Consider the following 19442-nt stretch of genomic DNA (forward strand, 5'->3'; position numbering starts at 1 on the left):
ACAGTTGAATTTGTTCTTTCTTTCACTTTTATTTTAATTTAATGTTCTAAAATTAACCCACAAAAAATGTGAATCAGTTTACCTGCCATGTCTCTCCCTCTCATTTACCTGGTCATAGTTACCTAGTTAGACTTGCTGCTGCTGCGAGAATATCGATTGTTCAAAATAAAATTGGAAAAGTTTCTAAATGTTAATTCAAGAAGTTACACTTACTGCTCTATAGTCTCGCTGCTTCAACATCACTCATCAACTCTGAATAAGTCAGACCTTGAGAACTTGTCATTGTTCTATTAATTATTATTTTATTGACACAGTAAAAACAACAAACATCAACAGAGAAACCCTCATGTTAGAGCGCAAATAGACAGAAGAGCCAGAACTGTCTCAGACAGAAGCGAGGATGTGGAGCTGATGATGTTTCATGGTTCAAACACATGTACCTAAAAACCATTCAGTTGGTTTGTTGAGTCGAGAGGACTAAGTACAATCATGCTGAGCAACGGTCAGAAATCAAGTACATACGAACAACAGGGGAGTTCTTTTTACTTTTTTTTACTTTTTTAAGAAAGGATATTTTATAGAAATTAAGTATAGAAAACAGTATATTACAGGTTATTGAATGCATGACTGGGAGCAGGACGTTCCTACTTCACTGGATCACAAGCTACATACAAACAACAAGGCTGCTCTGATCCAGGTAACAGGAGCTCAGGTGGGAACAAAGTAACAAGATCAGCAGCGTTGTCTTATCATCAATTAACTGTGAAAACTCTCCGGCCCTTGTAAACAGTAAAAGAACTCATGCCAATACACACAATCCCACTCAAGACCCCGCTGCTTTATTCACGCAGTAGCATGTAAACATCGTCGCCAAGGACTCGTTCACTTCCAATGATTTATGCACACATGTGATAAGTTAAGGCTCTTCGAGGACCTGAGGATTTTGAACATATGATGAGGCACACAAAAGGCAAAAAATAGCTCCTACACAGGGCCAAACCAAAAGCAGGACCACAGGAGGAGAGGTCTGGTCAGCAGCTAGAGCCCAGGAACTCAAGGAAAGCAACTTTTAAAATCAGCTTATCACCATGGATTCTCAGATCCACTCCACATGCATGTTGAATCCAGCCTTAGTGGAAAACCAGTCTCACTAAATCATGTCATTTGTTTTTCACTTAGATTTTGAAAGTTGAAGTAAAGAATGTTATGTTCCCGTCAAGCCTTAACATTATATATCTGGGCTTTGATTTTAATAAAATCAGTTTACCTAAATAAAACTGTAATTCAAAAGGCAACTATATTATTTACGTTTCAACTTTGAAGGTTCATAAACACAGTACAGAGCGCCCTCTGCTGCTTGACTTAAGTCAATACATGTCAACGCTTCATCATATATATTTTTCAGTTGGAAAATGTTACCTCAATATTTGTATTCAATATCAGAACATTTAACGTCAACTTAAACTCCATCTGTAGTTCTTCTCATTTAAAACTTAAACCAAAATATTCACCAGATCAACGTTTTAGTAACTATTTCATAATAAAATATACTGATCTGTTATAATATAACCAATCAATTAAAATCATATTTTAATTATTTCCCATCAAAACCATAACTTACCTGTAATGTTACTTAGTTTCCCTTTTACCTTATAGTTTTTTATTTTTATTTTATTCACATGCATATAAACTGAATCCAACTGATCATTCTGGACCTCCATCTCAATAAAAAAGTGATAACAATAAACAATAAAATACTTTATTTATATAACTTATCCTTGGTGTTTTCAATATTTATTTTGGACTAAATCTGTATTTCAATTTTGCACACGTGTTAAATTTATGGTTGCATAGAAAGCAGTGAGTTGATTTTCTTCGTCCACTTGTAAAGAGAAAGTTTAAATCCTCTCTAATTACATTTAGAGTTAAGCACAATAGCACAATGGTGTGTATCAGCCTACATGTTCTGAATGACTCCCATGTCATTTTAGAACCAAAATGCAGATGCAGTTGGTTCATTTGCCACTAGAAAAATGCACATAAGACAAAATCTTCACCTTGGTCTCTCTTTCCGCTCCCGTGGACTGGAAAATGTGATGTTACTTGCCATGCACTTAGAAGCTCTCATCCCAACAAGCCAAGACCAACTTCTGATTGATCAGGATAAACAGAAACAGTCTATTAAAAAAAAGAATCTGGACACGTAGTACAAAACGATGCATATAAGACATTTTCTCTTGACTTTTCTTATGAAAGCTGCTTTGGTAAGAACTTTGTCGCAATCCTCCGTCAGGTGCTGAAGACCAGTCCTTTCAGGTCATCCCGTAAAGAGTTATATTTTTGTTTCTTTCTCCAGCATGTTTCCTTTTTTCGCTTGAAATCAAAATAAATGGGTCTCGTTACACACGAGTGGTGGTCGAGCAGTTTCCATGTCAGATGGAACGTCTGCAGGAAGCTGTTTGTCATAAAGAAGTCCGCGCCGTGAAAGACAGAGCTATTGTACTGAGGGCGGACAGAGTCGAGACCTTGGATGCTGAGCCGACTGCATTTGGTCCTGAACAAGAAGAAAGAGAAGCAACTAGTCAGTGAATGGTTTTGCTCACAGTTTAAAGGTTCCTGATAGTTTTACTGAAACATACAGTTATTAACAAGTACCACTGGATGCTGCAACCCTAACTAATCATTAATATACAAACCTGTTGTGTGTTTATATATATTCTATGCATTTAACATGCACCCATTTATATATATGAATCCTGACATTGTCACGACACGGGATGTGTCTTTGAAATAGTTGTTTAGGAAATGAGAAGCAAATCATTGCATCATTTGGGGATAAATAACTTGTTAAGCTGAAAGATAATGGCTCAAGCAGTAATTATCCAAGAGGATGATCTATTTACCTAGTTAAATTAAAAAAGTAAAAAAAAAAAAAAGTATTACTTTATTTTTTAATATATGTGTTTTGTGACGGAGTTAGTTTCCTCCTATTTCAATAGACTTTGGTACAATGTAAAGCTAAGACAGACAATACGTGGTATGAATAAATAGATGTTTAATTGTAAAGAGATGACCTGACACCAACCTGGTATCCTGGGGATGGTGATCTGCCTGCTACTGCTGCCTTCACCTCCTTCTCCAAAGGGCTTGATTTGTACAATATAATCCTCATCGGTGGGCAGCGCCAGCTCCACCGAGGTGGTGTTTGTCTCCATGACACTGAGTCGACTGTGTCTGTTCTTCTTATACAGCACCTTGAGGACAAGGTTACAAAGATAGGGTCAGAGGTCAGAGTCAAAGGTTTTCATGCAGTTTGCAGATAAAGACACTTTATTATTTACTTTGTAGCCAGTGACCTCCGATTCGTTCTCCAGTGCTTTGACCTGCTCCCAGTTGAGAACAATCTTGGAGTTGGACGTGTTCCACATGACTTTGGCGGGCGCCTGGCTCGGCACTGAAGGAAGAAGCCGTATTGGAAAATGAAATACATTTAAAAAAGAAAATATAAAATGTGTTTATGATTTTACGTGGCTTCTTGGTGGTAACGTTTACGGTGGCGCTGGGGGGTCCAGATCCAGCAGTGTTGTAGGCCCTGACCGAGATGTTGTATGTGGTGCTGCCTCTCAGTCCACTGATGACAGCTGACGTTTGATTAGCCAGCGTCTTCTGCATCTTCGCGCCTTCCTCCTTCTCACTTCTATTCCAACACCTCAGCTGAAATGTATTTGAATTCAGAACAATGGTCACAATTACACTTGATTACACTAATTGATTTTTAAAAATGTTAACTAAATGTACTCTCGATGTTTCAGACTTTTGTTTTCTTGGTTAAAATATGAAGAAAATGACTCGTTAAAGTTAAACATTTATTACCGAAAATGGTAAGAAGCAGCGTTGGAAACAAATGTTGTAACTGTGGTAAAAGTAGTGACATGCATGCACAACACAAATATAATTATTGCTCGGACTCTGTCATTCCAGTTCTCAACCACATTTTTTTTGTCAAAACTTCGTCCACCAGGAGCTGTAATGAAGCGACTAAGACAAACTGTCTGCATCTGCTGATGTGTGGATTAGCAGATAAATGCTCAAGACTAATCCGAGGCGTTACAGTACTTAGGTTTGCAACAAGAGCAATGATCCTGGGACCAGGATGGAACATTACACATGCAGCAGCTATTATCTCCAGTGCCAGAGGTGCAGGAGCCTGAAACACTCATCAATAATAGAGGAGAACACGATTCAAGTGCATTTGATGTCATGTTCCTGCGCTGGCACAAACACACTTAGTATCTCCACAAACACTCAGCAAACAAGGTTTTCAATTAAAGCTCACCTCGTAGCCCAACACTCTTTTCTTGCTGGCGTTCCAGGGCAAAGCTTTCCAAGAAACTTCAATCTGAGTTGCAGTGAGACTCTTGGCTCGGACGCGGGTCGGCGCCCGACCAGGTTCTAAAACACACGTTGAAAGGCTTCATGAGTTTCTGAAGAAGTTTTGATGATCAAAGATTCAACTTTGAAAAATGTTTCACAAAGACACAAGAAGGATGACGAGCTCAGAGAGCAGCTCACCCTCTTCTGCTGAGTAGATGGTTGTCACAGGTCCGAACGGACCCTCCCCTTCATTGTTGTACACTCCCACTTTCACCTGGAAAGGTGAGAAGGGCTGGATGGTCTCGTTTTTGAAAATGTACTTGGATGTCTCCGCGGAGGGGACAGCAGCCTGCATCCACCCTGTGGCGCCGTGAGGTCGGAAAGCTACGACATATCCGAACCCTGGTCCGTTCTGCAGCTCCTCTGGGACGGGCTGAACAACAGAGATGCACATGTTGTACAATCGATCACAACGTATTTCACTGAAAATAATATATCGAAGGCAAATGTAATTGTTACATTCATACTTATAAACAGGGTCACTTGTTTACAATTATATGATTAATTTTTGAATATCAAAATAAACATTTAAAATGTTTTTGTTTTTTGATTGCAATGATTTTGTTTGTGCATCTGATCAAACTTTCAGCCAATCATGTGATGAACATATAACAAAGTAGTGAATTGAAAGCAAATCATTAAAAAATAGTGAATTTAGAAAATGGACCCCTGCAAAGACCACGTCTCTTAGCTGGTCTGACAAAGCCTTTGTATCTCTGGGAAGAGCGAGTAATGGTTCCTGGGTGAGGAAAGTCTGGGCCTCCCTGCTGAAGCTGCTGCCCCCGCGACCCAAACCCAAGTGAGAATAATAAACAAAACAGATTCAGAAAATTTAGTTTTTTAATTATTGGAGTATATCACAGTATATGTTTTAAAATGTATTTTATTAAATAACAAAAAAAAAAATTTAAATGCAAAAGGAAAACTTATTTAACATTTATAATAAAAAAATGTTTTTGTGAAAATTATTTTAAAAAAAAGTGAATGTATAAGGTTAAAAAAAACCTGTCTTTTTATCATCTGGCTAAGTTAGCAGGTTTAAAATTCCACTCATTTTAAATAACAGACTATAATATATAACAATAACTTTTTATTTAATTTATGTATAATGCAGAGGTTCCCAATATCACGGGTAGCAAGTATATTATGGTTCTTACTTATATAGCGCTGTTCTATGCATTTAACATGCACCTTTAAACTAAGTTATGCATTCACCCATTCACATACACAATTACACACTGATGGGAGTAGGCTGTGATGCAGAGCTACCTGAACCATCAGGATCAATCATGGTACAATCAGGGACACAACAACACAATCTCATCCAGGGATTGAACCCACAACCTCACCGCCCAGGGCCCAACACTCTACCATCTGAGCTGATGACAGTCATCCCCTCAACAATGCTCCTCCCATGATGCAACACTAATAGACTCAAGGACTCATTCATTCCTCATGTTATTAAATTTTACAATTGTGAGTTTGGGGGCAGAAGTGAAAGTATCATGACGTTCTATTCTATGTTAGTCTTTGTATCTTTGTCTTTGTTATTTTTCTTTGATCTTGTTCTTTATCTTAGACTTAGATTGTATCATCTTGTTCTTTCTCTTTATTTCTCTTTGTTCTTGTTCTTATTTTTATTGTTATGAATAATTGCTGTATTGTTGTGTCTAATTGGAAAAAAAACAGGATCAATAAAGTTCTACCTAACTAACCTAACCTATCATTATGTTACACAACAGCTTGTGGTTGTGTTGTCATAGACAATAGTGTGTCATTTGTGTTTCTCTACTCTTGAGCCACACTTACATTGAGTGTTATTGACTCATTTTATCATAAAATCCCCAAACGTCATCCAGAAGGAGAAAATTAACCGTTTAAAATGCACGTTTGGTATTTATTTATTATTATTGTTAAGTAATTAATTAGCATAATGTGTTGCTCCTAATATTTTAAGCCACATCTGTGCAGGCACACATAGAGAAATAGAATATATAGTTATATATTTAGAACTAGTAGTTCTAGAGTTTTTCAAAATACCACCTGTGTTGTTGTGCTGTTATTAAGGACAGAATCCTGGTTCTGGTTCTTTCATGGCGAGCCTTATTACCTCCCACGTGATGACGAGTTCGGAGTGACTGCCTCCGCCTCCATTCACGTTGGCCGGTGTGACCTTTGGTGCTGCAGGAAAGAAGAAAGATCATGACATGAGAAAATTAGGTTTTAAACATTTGACGTTCAGGCCAGAAAAGTTCTGTTTGAAACATGGAGCCTGGGAAAGTATTAGCAGATGAATCAGTGCCTACTATAACAGACAAAAGACCATATTTATTATTTTAAAAAAAGGCTTTTTTCTTGTGAATTGTAATATGTAACAACAAGTTTATTTGTTGTGTTGTATTAATCATCTTGTTCACCCAGATTTCAGAGCAACTTTATAAAGTAATAAGTTCAAAGGTCATTATGAGGAAAAATCAACTTACTTCATGTCATGAGAGTTGGAGTTTATCATTAGTTTCCCTTCAAAAATATTGTATTACTTCTGGTGTGGTACTTACACGTCCCTTTTGTCTTGGCTTGTTTGGATGGCTTGCTCGGTTCACCAGTGCCCACCTTGTTGCTTGCAAGAACTCTGAACTCATACTCCACCCAGGGGCTCAGGTGTACAACTGCAGCCGTGAGCCGGTGACCTCCAACCAACTTGGGAACTAGAAAGGGATCAGACAAAAGTATTATGTTCTTCTGATATTTCTATCTTTAAGAAACAATAGCACGACCTTATAGTAGAATTTTGCGATAACTCTGCAAAAGAAGCTCTGAATCGTCTCATCACATTGGAATGTGAGCTTGTCAAGTGCACCGCGCAGGAATGCTATGTTGTTGCTACAAGCTTCCCTTCGTTGTCAAAAGCTTTGGGAAGTGCTCGGCAGGCGAAACAATCATTCATCTTGTGATTTGGGCCTCGGCAAACGAGGACATGTGTGTCGCCTCTTCAGGGAGGCTTAGCACGTAATGCACACATTTGTTCTCTTCAATATTAATTTGCCATCATTACATTCCACTGTGGTATTTTAGCTTTCGTCTGTCAGGAGCTTTTCTGCTGAGTTGAAAAAGAGGAAGTGCGGCAGGTGTTTCCCGCCTTTATAGGAAGTGGACTGCCCCCTGCTGGGTGGCGAGTTATTCAAGCTTTCTCAGAGACGAGGCGGTGCCTCGGGGGTAAACCAATAGCAAATTGGTTAGAGGGCGATCACCAAATGAAGTTGAACTCTTTTTATTTAAATACTGACATTAGAAAAATATCTTAAGCTCCGCCCACTGAAAACACTGTTTTTTTCTGGAAATTAAATCTTGTTGACCATAACCACACCCACTCTGCTGTGATTGGTCAAGAATGGAGGTTTTTTACCACACGTCATCATTGGTCTCCACCTCCAAGGGACTCATTGTATAAACAAAGCGGGCGTGATTATGGCTGGAGGAGGAGTGAATGGACTCTCGTAACCTCTTGTTCGCCCAGATTTCAGAGCAACTTTATAAAGTGTAAAAGATGGTCATTGTGAGAAGTTACTGCGTCTTGAAGAAGAAGATTCAAGTTAGATTCTGAGGTCAATCAAAAGAGTTGGTATTTCACAATAAAATATAAATAAAACAACAATTCATTATACAAATTATTGAATTAAAATATTCAATAATATAAAAATCAACCTTTAGACATAGACATGTAGAACATTAGGTTAGGTTAGGTAGAACTTTATTGATCCCTCAGGAGGTCTCAATAACTAAGTGATTTAACAGATAATTAATCCATTCGAACAAGAGTGAGATGTTCGAGAGGGTCAAGAATACGATTGAAACAAGGTTAATCACAAATTTGATATTCATGAGAAAGTCCATGAAGACAACAGTGTGTGTGTAGAACTACAACATCAGATTCCAGCCTTGGCAAAAGCTTCAGAACCATTATCTCCCTAATTCCCAGGAGTATAAAAAGGCTGTCAATGGTCGCGCTACACTTGCCAGGCTATTGTGAGAGGATAAAAAAAAACATCTCCAATATTGTGTCAGTCGTTGGAATGGAGAGTAGACCCTCCCTGTGATTGGCCGAGAGCTTACCTGTGGTGACAGCCTGCCAGCCCAGGGAGAAGGGGGTCCGGGCCTGGATGGTGTAGGCAGTAATTGGACTGTGATGATCAGGACCAGGCCTCCAGGACAGGGAGGCTGTGGTATCTGTGATTTCGTCGACACTGATGCTGGTAGGAGCCCCCGGGGGACCTAATAAATTGGACAATCAAGTAAGAAAGAAGGGAAGGAAGGACAAGAGGATGGTGTGTACATCAGGAGTGAGTTTAGCACCTACAGCGACAATGCAAGGATAAATCCAGGGGGGGCTATTTGCTCTTAGTTAGATGATAAATGACCAAATTAAAATGTTTTCACACCAGTCCTAATTATAACAACCATAAACAAACATTTCATTCTTAACCTTTTAAAATATGAACAGTGAGAAGCAGATGTTGGTCTCACCTCGCACCACTAAGTCCACAGCGATGGAGATACTGTCCACTTTGGTCTGCACTGCACACGTGTACTTCCCTGCGTGTCTCAGCTGGATGTTGCGGATCATGATGTCTCCTGCTGAGTGTTGCTGGAAATCAACAAACACATGAATAACTCAGATAAATAATTTAAAAAAACAAACTGCATGAAGACATTTTTCAAGCTGGACCAGAAATGATTCCAGATATGAATAGAAAACTGCACTGAATCATAACAAATGATTGGTCAGTATAATATATTTATAACCAGAATATTGAACTAGTTTGTGGAAAAAGACGATTGAATGAGCTCCAGAAAGATTACAAGTATTCTGTATTAATTCATATATTTGTTGCCATACATGTGGGGGGTTTTCAACTAAAACTTCTGACAACTGAGAAGTTTTAAAACTTAAAGTGTTGGTACATAAATAAATAAATAGAAGAATAATTGATAAATTAGTTAATTGATATTTAGGAAACAAAATAAACTATTGTAAATTGATTGTTATTCTTTGAACTCTGTAGTATTTGAGACTCAAGTGCAACCTTTGGTGTGACTAATCAAACATCATATCTATATATAAGTAACTTAAGAACAATTATGATATTATTCACCAAGAGTCAATTCCATCATCATCCCGACAACGTTACATTTATTACCTTCAATAAACAGCTTTGTTAGAGATAATGATGTGATTAGTTATTATTAAACTACTGTCACAATTAGTGTTTATTTTGACACCCCTACAATAAATAACACCAATGATTTTAATTTAAGACATGGACAATAAGCATCAATCAAAACAGTATGTGAAAAAGATGTATAAAATAGTCTTCAACAATTCAAACTTGAGTTTAAGCATCAAGGGGTTTAGGGAAAAGGATGGAAATACTTCACCGTCATATGTATTCATAACAAAAGTATTGGTTAAAACTATCTTCATTCTCTGTTAAAATATATGTGTCTTATAGTAGTTGTTTGCTGCTCACAGACTGTTGCTCATAATGTTTTTATTGATTATGTTATAGTAACTAAAGCTACACAAAGGTCAGAGCTTTTGGCGTATTTTCTTCACTTAGGAATTGTGGGTACTCACAACTTGAAATTGTTTGTTAAAAAATAATTGTATTGCGAGGTAGAAAATAAAACTGGTAAAATGAAAGTGGTTTGTCGTATCAGACCTGGGATGCTGGAGCTGATGGACGGTGTTGATTAATACAAAAATAAAAGTGTTTCCTATTTTGATCGAACTGATTGTGATTTGAAAGTATCTCTGTTTATTGACTTGAATATTAACCGGTTGTCTCGCTGCGATGGCAGCATCATCCTTCAGAAGATGAACAGAGCGGCTGTTAGTGAATGTTTATGGAACTGCATTTAAAAAAATACATTTTTGGACTATAAATAATGAACTTGACACAAGCATTCCCTCTGCACTGCAGCTGAATTTATTAAGGCCCGACTAAAAGCAAGCAAAGTATAATATTGATATAACTATGAATCTTCGGTCGCCCTGTGACCTTTAGTCAATAAAAGCTCTGACGGGCTGGCTGAGGAAAATCAATGTCGTATATCGCAGTTTTCTATAAGGGCACGTTATCACAAAACACATTCTTCAACAGAATGAAGTCTTGATCATTCATGGGTACTTCTAACATTGACACAAAACAAAGGGTTTTTGCTTCTCAGGAATATTTGACTTAAGACAGAAAAACCATTTAGGTTAGAAATAAGATTAAAGTGGACATACTGTCATCCCCAATATCAACTCCAGTTTGCAGCAGCACATAGAACATGTTTTCCAACTTTGATAAGAGTTTACATCCTAGTTACATTTATTAACTGTGCACCAGCTAAAAAACTTTTAATACTAACATAAAATGCAACTTTAATTGCACACAGAGCGCGGGATGGATGTAAAGTCTTCCATAAATACCCAAATGATATGAAGATGTAGCAGGAAGAGGAGGAGCGAGTTAGAGACGTTGTGTCAGCAGTTTTAATCGTTCAGTTCTGTGTAACTAACAATATAGTATACATATAATAATAACAATATACATAATCTAACCCTAACCCTAACCTCCCTCACATACTGATAGTGATATGGTTTTTCAACGTCTTCCACAGAAGATCATCAAATATAGACTTTTTTATGTAGCCAAAAGCTCGATATTCTGAGATTAATGTAACAAATCTAACAGTTCCTTTTTTAGATGTGAGAATGTTTAATGGCATTTACCCCGCCCACTTTCTCAAAGTATCCGCCATGGTTTCCAAAGTGGATGAGCTGCTCATTGAAGAACCAGGTGAACTTGAGCTCCAGGGATGGATCGTGGCTCACTTGACAGGGAAGGACGACACTTTCACCCACTGTTATGTCCAGAGTGGTTGGCTTGGTGGTGATGACCGTTGGCTCTGGAAAGAAAAGAAAATTCATGCAACAAATCAACACATTCATCATGACTGTACGGTTTCACAGGATTTAATATGGTGCATCATTTATGAATAAAAAAGTAATTGTTGGTGTTAACCAACTTTGTTTAAAGGTTGACACCACACCGTATATGTTCTAGTACTTTGGTACAAGGTTTGCAACACAAACACAACACATTATACATTATATTATATTAAATATATATTATTATTCCCTAATAGGACTAGTGATATTACAAGCTGATGGAAAAAGTATTCCTATTTCAATGTTGTGTCACAGAATGTGTTCTCTGTAAATCATGAAATGTTATGAGATAGAGGGGAGTCGATTATCATTTATAAAAAAATGTTTCGGGTATTTATTGTGACATTTGGTTGGAGGAGCGATAAAATGTCTAATGAGATAAGATGATTCCTGTAGCGTTTCAATTCAGTCTCATAATTTGGAGGAAAAACTCCACAAAACCTGCATATTAATACCTTTTTTTTTAGAGTTTTCTAAAATTAATTTTTGCTGCTATGTTTGTCTCTACATTGTCTTGATATTTTAAAATGTGTATTCTTAGCTGTATGTTGTTTTGTTGTTCAAGCACATTGTGAAAATTGTCTGAGAAACATCTTGAAAAATAATAAGGACTTACCAACTAATAACCAATATGGATGTTGAGAAAACAATGATGTACAAAGACATTTAAGTTTCAGTTCGACCTCACATGTTAATGCAACAAGAGTTTTCTCGTGGAAAGAAGTGAGATATGACTGTTCATCTGGTGGATGTTGCAGTGCACCAGCATCACCTCTTGGAGGCGCTGTGATCACTCGTCTGGAAAACATTCACTCTGAACACAGACTAATTGAACCCTGGCAAATGATCCCTGGACAAGCATAGATTCATGTGGAAAGTGCAGGCGGTGCAGTCTTCATCCAGACTCAATTCAATACCGTTATTGTATTGGCCCTCTGCAGCCTCCCAGTCTTACACACACATATCCACCTCCGTACTCTCGACGTGATTTATCTCTTCTCTTCCTGACACCAGACCCACAACGCTATCATCGAGTGGCTTCTTCCTCTCGTACGCACACAAGAAAAATGAGCCAGTGTGAGACGAGTGTGTGTGGCCTGGTCGTCACTCACTGAATGGTGAGCGATGCTACAATGAAGCAACAACACAAAGAAGCTTTTCAAGAGTTCCTGAGATCTTTCTGAAGAAACTGTACGGAGCAAAGTAGGCTTTAGAATACAAGGACACAAAGCAAAGTGTCAGGACTCCAGTGCTCATCAGAAAACACTTCAAGAGCAGTGGAGTCAGCAGGAGAAAACTCTCACTCCGTCAGGAATACATGAGGCTTATTTTCCACAGGGCTGGCCCGCTGGGATCGTCGTGACACCGAGGTTACAATTACGCTTTTGATTCGCCTCGTCTGTCATCGTGGTGACAGATTGCGTGGAAACTAGGGATGGTTACACAGCAACACAGTCTGGGCTCTGGGAACATTTGATTGATCTTGTATAATGTCTTGTTACCTGACGTCAGTGTAAATGAGAAGATCCAAACCTGCTCACTTAGTGGGTCAATCAGGACCAGTTAGAGGTTGAGACAGACTGTGTGGCAACATGTGCAGCACGACTGGGATCAACTGGTCTGTTATGAAGCTGCTCAGGTATGTATTCATGTGTGTTAGTGCTACCAAATCATCTTAAACCAAAATGATGTCACTACAGTCACTAGTTAATCATGATGAGTTTCAAGTTTTATGTTGTTTTCATGCAATATTTCATCAACATTGTTATCAAACATGAATTAAAACTCTAACTGATACGTCATTTGTCCCTTGTGTTGTCTCTGGGACAAGTGAACCTGCAGCAATACATATGTGGGTCCAAAAATACTATCAACCTCTTATCAACCGATTCTTCTGCAGACATGAAATTTAAAATGTATTTAGTCTTTTTTTTTTATTCCAAAAAAAAAAAAAATGTTTTATGTAAATGTATTTGTATTGTAAAGACAAAATACATAATACTTGCTTTCTCTTTTTTAAGTGACAGGTAAGACATAGAATGTGTTGTTTAAGTTCAATGTTGTATACATTCTTGATGGCAAACCAATACAGTGAGTGTTAATAAAACCATTTTATGGGGAAGGGATTATTGCGGCAGATACCTTAGTTACTTTCAAACAAAGAAACTAAGTATCCAAGCTACATTTTAATTTAGTAATATTAATAACTGGAATGCTTTTAAGGTAATTACAGGGCTCAAATCTACCAAACCCTGGACATGACATGTAAAATAATAATAATAATGATTTTGGGTCAAGGCCTATTTCTTGGACACAAATTATTACTAATATTATTTTCCATCTCATGTCCGGGGCTCCATAGGAATCATAAAACTTATAATAATAATGATTAAAAAAAAGAATTATATGATGTAAACAATCACGGTAAAGTTGTTGTATGTAAAATAAAAACAAGCTTTCTCCAGGTGGATCATCTATGTATCCGGGTTCAGCACTGTTTAGCGTAGAGACCCCTATGCACTGATTTATTTTGTTTTCCCTTTTATTAATGGTTTCTTAATCATATCAATGATAATGCATACGTCTCGTTCTGTAAAGTTGTCAATTTGTACTTCTATGTCTCGTTGTCATTTACGTCTCCGTCTGCAGCTGCGCAGCTTGCTAGGCTCGGTGGTAGTAAGATTAATTTATAAGCTCTACTTAAACGCATATTCCAGTCATCATTTCATCTCTTTCAACCTCCTTCATTAAAGCAACATATCGTAAGTACTTTTAATCTCGTCTCAGGAGTTTTCAGTGTTTTAATAAGATCGAGGAACTTTGTTTTAATCTGATGAGGTGGGACCTCAACCCCTTCACAGGGTTTTACACAACTGCTTACAATGGTGGCTCAGACTACTAGGAGGCCCAAAGTGGTTCCTCTGTCCTCCACAACATATGTGGATGTGGCACATGCTTTCAGCTATTCAGACACAACATATAGTCACCCAGAAGTTTAGATGTCTTACCATTCCTGCTCTAATGTTATAGGACTATAATGTGTACATTTGCATTCACCAGGTTCACCCTTTATGTGGTCACAAAGTCTGCGGAGAGGGTTTGTATTATGCATCTAGGAGGGCATCTAGGGGCGTGTCGTGTAAGCTGGGGATTTTATAAATCAAACAAACTAAACCTTCGTTCTAATTCTTTAAGTCTTTCAAAGAAAGATGATCCGACTACATGCCAGATTAAGACAAATACATCTCAGGAAAACGTTGCTTTACAGGTGGGTCAAAGGAACTTTCTTGAAAAGGATTACTGGCATAATTACTTATCAATGGTCTGTAGCTATAACGTTTGTTACGGCAAACAACTTCAGGTGCAAAGTGAAATTTGAATAGAGAATTTTGCAGAGCAAACACTCTTATGGGCAGGTTATATAAACAAACCAAACATTTTCCGTACTAATGCTGCTAACTGGCCACCTGTGCCTAACAAAACCAACATTTCCCACAACTCTGTGACCAACTGGCAAAAGTCTATGTTTCATCAAACCATATTGTAAATATATAGAAATGAATTGTCCCAGTCAATCACTTCACAGTCACACACACTCACTGTCTAGGTCTGTGTTACAATGGTTCTCATCTTACCTCTCTGGGCACAGTTTCAGTGTATCTATCAATCAAATGAGGTCTAAATCAGCAGATCTGTTGCGTGGAGTCTCTCAAGGTTCTGTTCTGGGTCCTTTATTTTTTTTTGCTGTACTTGATTCCTCTGGTTAAATCATTCAGAGATTTCCTGATGTTTCTTAGTAGATTTTTGCTGATGACATCCAGCTCTACTGCTGTGTTGATCCAACTGAGCCCCAGAGGCTGAACTTAGTAAATTGTTGCTAGAAATCAAACAAAGAGCGAAAACACTTTGCAGATAAATGTAGTCAAAACTGAAACTCTGGTGTTTGCTCCTGATGATGAGGTTCCAGGGTTGAGTCAGTACTTGAGTGACTTAGTCTGTCAAACTCTTCAACTTTATCTCTACACTGATGTCTAATAAGAATTTAAAACATCAACTGCCCCATAACCGTCCAAATCATCCTTCACCTCCTGCCTTTACGAAATCAAGGCATAGATGAACACCAACTTACTTCAGCTGAGCAGCAATAACGTATCAATCTTTATTTATTCCCCTTAGCAGGTCATCAAAGTACCCTTAACAGACAATTCATTCCTCTTTCCTCCTCTGCAACAAACTTTGGAGTTTGGTTCGACCCCTACTTGACCTTCAACGACCACATAAAGCAACTGTGCAAAACCTCATTTGACCACCTCTGCAACATATCATGACTCTCTACCCCATCCAAGAGCTGAGCAACTTGTTCATGCGTTTATATGAACAAGGCTGGATTACTGTCAGGGGAGACCAGGAAACCTGGCAAGATTATTCAGAAGCTACAGTACATGCAGAATAGCACAGCCAGGGAACTTGTGAGACGCTGTTAACATGTCCATCACCTCATCCATCACTGGACTGGCTCGCTGTCTCATTCCTGATTAAACTTAAAAATCCTGCTACTCACTCATAAACATCCACCATGTAAATGGTATTTTATGTGATAAACTTCTGTGTATTGGTCTCAAATTAGGATGAAAAAACACCCAAAACAAACAGACACACAATCACAGTGACCTCTTAAGATTAACACAATGTTATGTAACGCAAACAAAAACACAGCAATGCAGACTCCATGTTATGGAGGCACAAATTAAATGCAACAGATCATCACCGGGCTGCTCAAAATTCATCCAGCGCTTTAATAATCAAGTGCAATTAATCTACTAATATCCCCCTAGTGCTGGAATAATGGGGACATTAACAAGGATCATTTCTTCCGACTATTCCTGCAATGTTTGTGAGGTGGTTTGCTGAAGAGACGCAGAATGCTTCCTGACAGGTTCTTTTTCCAGCCTTCATATCACCAAAGTCAATTTACATAAACTACTGTCATCTTCTATAAGGGCTGCTCCTGCAACACAAGCCCCTCAACACTAAACAGGTTTCCTGGCCTCAATCAAATCGAGCATGTAAATTACCGCGTCCCATTTTCCAAACAATATTGCTTGTGACAGAAACACAACATATCATACTGAGGAGTATTTGAGCCAATGTGACATAAAACAGCTTTAACTGGCGATGATGGGATGGCGGCGAGCAGCAGACAAGATTTCAAACCCTGCCTACATGTTCTTCTGCAGGTTGATTATAAAAACACATCTAGGACACGTCCTGGAGCCCAACTGAGAGCAGCAGTGGCCCCTGGTGGACCTGCTGATTGGCCTGGAGGGCTTTTCTGCAAACCAACCCCCACCAAGCGTGTTGTGGAATAAATTAAGACATAGTGTTTTTTTTATTTTGTTTTTCATAAAGCTGCAGCAGAAGAATATTATTTAAGAAAAAATGACAAACACATCCATTATCAATAATAATTTAATAAAAAATCTTTTGACAAAAACAGCTGACGTTCTAAAACCATCCTCTGGATTGAAATGTTACAAATACATTGTATCAATCTAAACAAAGTGTAAATGTTCATGGGTTCCTCCAGACCCTCTTTCTTCCATTAAACAACTCAAGTTAAACTCCACCTACTGTAAATACTTTCATTAGTATACATGATCATTTTCTCTTCAAACTAATTATTACAGTTTCATATGCCCTGCTTAATGTAATGTTGCTTATTTTAATGCATTCCATTCATGTTTATTTCAATGTTATAGTATTAAATATTACCACCACAAAAATGTACAACACTGGCAAAAAATGTGTTATGATTGTGATCAACATTGCACAGGAGTTTTCGAAAACCTTATGATAAACATAAGTAAATGTGGTTTTAATTTTGATTTAGATATACTTGAATAAAGTGTGTGTATTTTACTTCTCATGGGGGTTTTCCTTGTAACTCCTCGCATAACGTTTCAAGTTAAGTTTGTTTCTTTTCTAGCTTTGAGCTAGATTTCAAGATTTGGAAAGTAAAAAAGTTAAGTAAATGTTTGTTTAGTTTTCTTTTAATTAATGTACCAAAGTACATCAAATATATCCATTCTTAAAGCAATTCTATGCGATTTGAAGTCAACGACGGCAGTGAACGAAAGTGGTGTTTAGACGGGAGACTACATTTCCCATGAGCACTCGTTTAAAGTTGCAAAAGTCTTTTTTTTTTTTGTAAATAATATAACTTTAACTTTGTTTTTGTTTGTAAATATATTAACTTTAACTTTGTTTTTGTTTGTAAATAACATAACTTTAACTTTGTTTTTGTTTCAAAATAATATAACTTTAACTTTGTTTTTGTTTGTAAATAATATAACTTTAACTTTGTTTTTGTTTCAAAATAATATGACTTTAACTTTGTTTTTGTTTGTAAATAACATAACTTTAACTTTGTTTTTGTTTGTAAATAATATAACTTTAACTTTGTTTTTGTTTCAAAATAATATAACTTTAACTTTGTTTTTGTTTCAAAATAATATAAATTTAACTTTGTTTTTGTTTGTAAATAATATAACTTTAACTTTGTTTTTGTTTGTGAATAACATAACTTTAACTTTGTTTTTGTTTCAAAATAATATAACTTTAACTTTGTTTTTGTTTCAAAATAATATAACTTTAACTTTGTTTTTGTTTCAAAATAATATAACTTTAACTTTGTTTTTGTTTGTAAATAATATAACTTTAACTTTGTTTTTGTTTGTAAATAACATAACTTTAACTTTGTTTTTGTTTCAAAATAATATAACTTTAACTTTGTTTTTGTTTGTAAATAATATAACTTTAACTTTGTTTTTGTTTGTAAATAACATAACTTTAACTTTGTTTTTGTTTGTAAATAATATAACTTTAACTTTGTTTTTGTTCGTAAATAATATAACTTTAACTTTGTTTTTGTTTGTAAATAATATAACTTTAACTTTGTTTTTGTTTGTAAATAACATAACTTTGTTTTTGTTTGTTAATAATATAACTTTAACTTTGTTTTGTTTGTAAATAATATAACTTTGTTTTTGTTTGTAAATAACATAACTTTAACTTTGTTTTTGTTTGTAAATAACATAACTTTGTTTTTGTTTGTAAATAACATAACTTTAACTTTTTTGTTTGTTTTTGTACCATAATTCCACAACAACCATATGTAACATGTTCACATCATCAAGATCTTTTACAGTGAAAAATAAAAATCACACAAAACACCTCAAGCCGCGGTTTATGAATCATTTAACTAGTTTTAAGTTGATGTGTTATTTTAGCACAAACATATAGGTACACAAAACTACCCAAAGCTGTTTTAAATGTATTTATATTTTTCATTTGTGTTAATATCCCATCATTGTATCTTATTTTTTATACAGTTTTTGTTTGAATAAACACGAATAAGTAATAATTTACCTCTGACCCAGATCACCATTTAAGGGCCTTTAAAGGACACAAACGAAGAGTCTGTTGTCAACATGCATCAGCAGCGAGCTGCACTCAGAGCTGCTCAACAATCCTGACTGCCGCTCACTTGAGCATCCATAATGTATGACACCTTTCATAATTCAACAGCCCAAGAAACTGCTGATTTACAGAACACTCAGCTCAAGAAAAATTCACCGGAATCAATCTGGTTGGATATATTAGGTCTTATTAAAGGCCACATACTGTTATACTTATATATATATATATATATACATATATATATATATATATATACATATATATATGGTTGTTGTTTTCCTCTTCCTTGGGGCGAACGAGTAGAATGATTTATTTGAAGTATTCGTGAGGAATAGCTGACTCAGACTCAGGCAAAAGCAAATGACTATAACCCAAATGAAGCAGGTGCTCTCTGGGGAAATAAAGGGTCTTATTTAAAGTCATAGTTCACCAAACATCTCAGCAGGTCTCCAGGAAAACTCCAGGAGGTACAATTATCAGAGGAAATCAGACAAGGAAAATGTATGTGCAGAACTACAAGCCAGTCACTACA

At 36.7% G+C, this 19442-nt stretch overlaps 1 protein-coding gene across 1 annotated transcript in view; it reads right to left on the minus strand.

Annotated features, from left to right (window-relative positions):
• Nucleotides 1-290: 290 nt before the first annotated feature.
• Nucleotides 291-19442, minus strand: part of LOC148069836 (contactin-4-like) — a 118539-nt gene continuing 99387 nt past the window's right edge. The window contains exons 13-23 of the mRNA XM_087801558.1: nucleotides 11213-11388; nucleotides 8959-9079; nucleotides 8548-8706; nucleotides 6993-7142; nucleotides 6545-6615; nucleotides 4573-4807; nucleotides 4337-4452; nucleotides 3528-3714; nucleotides 3342-3454; nucleotides 3086-3254; nucleotides 291-2554 (exon numbers count right to left, since the gene is read on the minus strand). Of these exons, the coding sequence (XP_087657684.1) occupies nucleotides 2463-2554; nucleotides 3086-3254; nucleotides 3342-3454; nucleotides 3528-3714; nucleotides 4337-4452; nucleotides 4573-4807; nucleotides 6545-6615; nucleotides 6993-7142; nucleotides 8548-8706; nucleotides 8959-9079; nucleotides 11213-11388 (1589 nt within the window). The 3' untranslated portion in view covers nucleotides 291-2462. The remainder of the gene's footprint in view (nucleotides 2555-3085; nucleotides 3255-3341; nucleotides 3455-3527; nucleotides 3715-4336; nucleotides 4453-4572; nucleotides 4808-6544; nucleotides 6616-6992; nucleotides 7143-8547; nucleotides 8707-8958; nucleotides 9080-11212; nucleotides 11389-19442) is intronic.

This window comes from Callionymus lyra, chromosome 10 (assembly GCF_982586985.1).
Source record: "Callionymus lyra chromosome 10, fCalLyr1.hap1.1, whole genome shotgun sequence".
NCBI classification, from domain to species: Eukaryota; Metazoa; Chordata; class Actinopteri; order Syngnathiformes; family Callionymidae; genus Callionymus; species Callionymus lyra.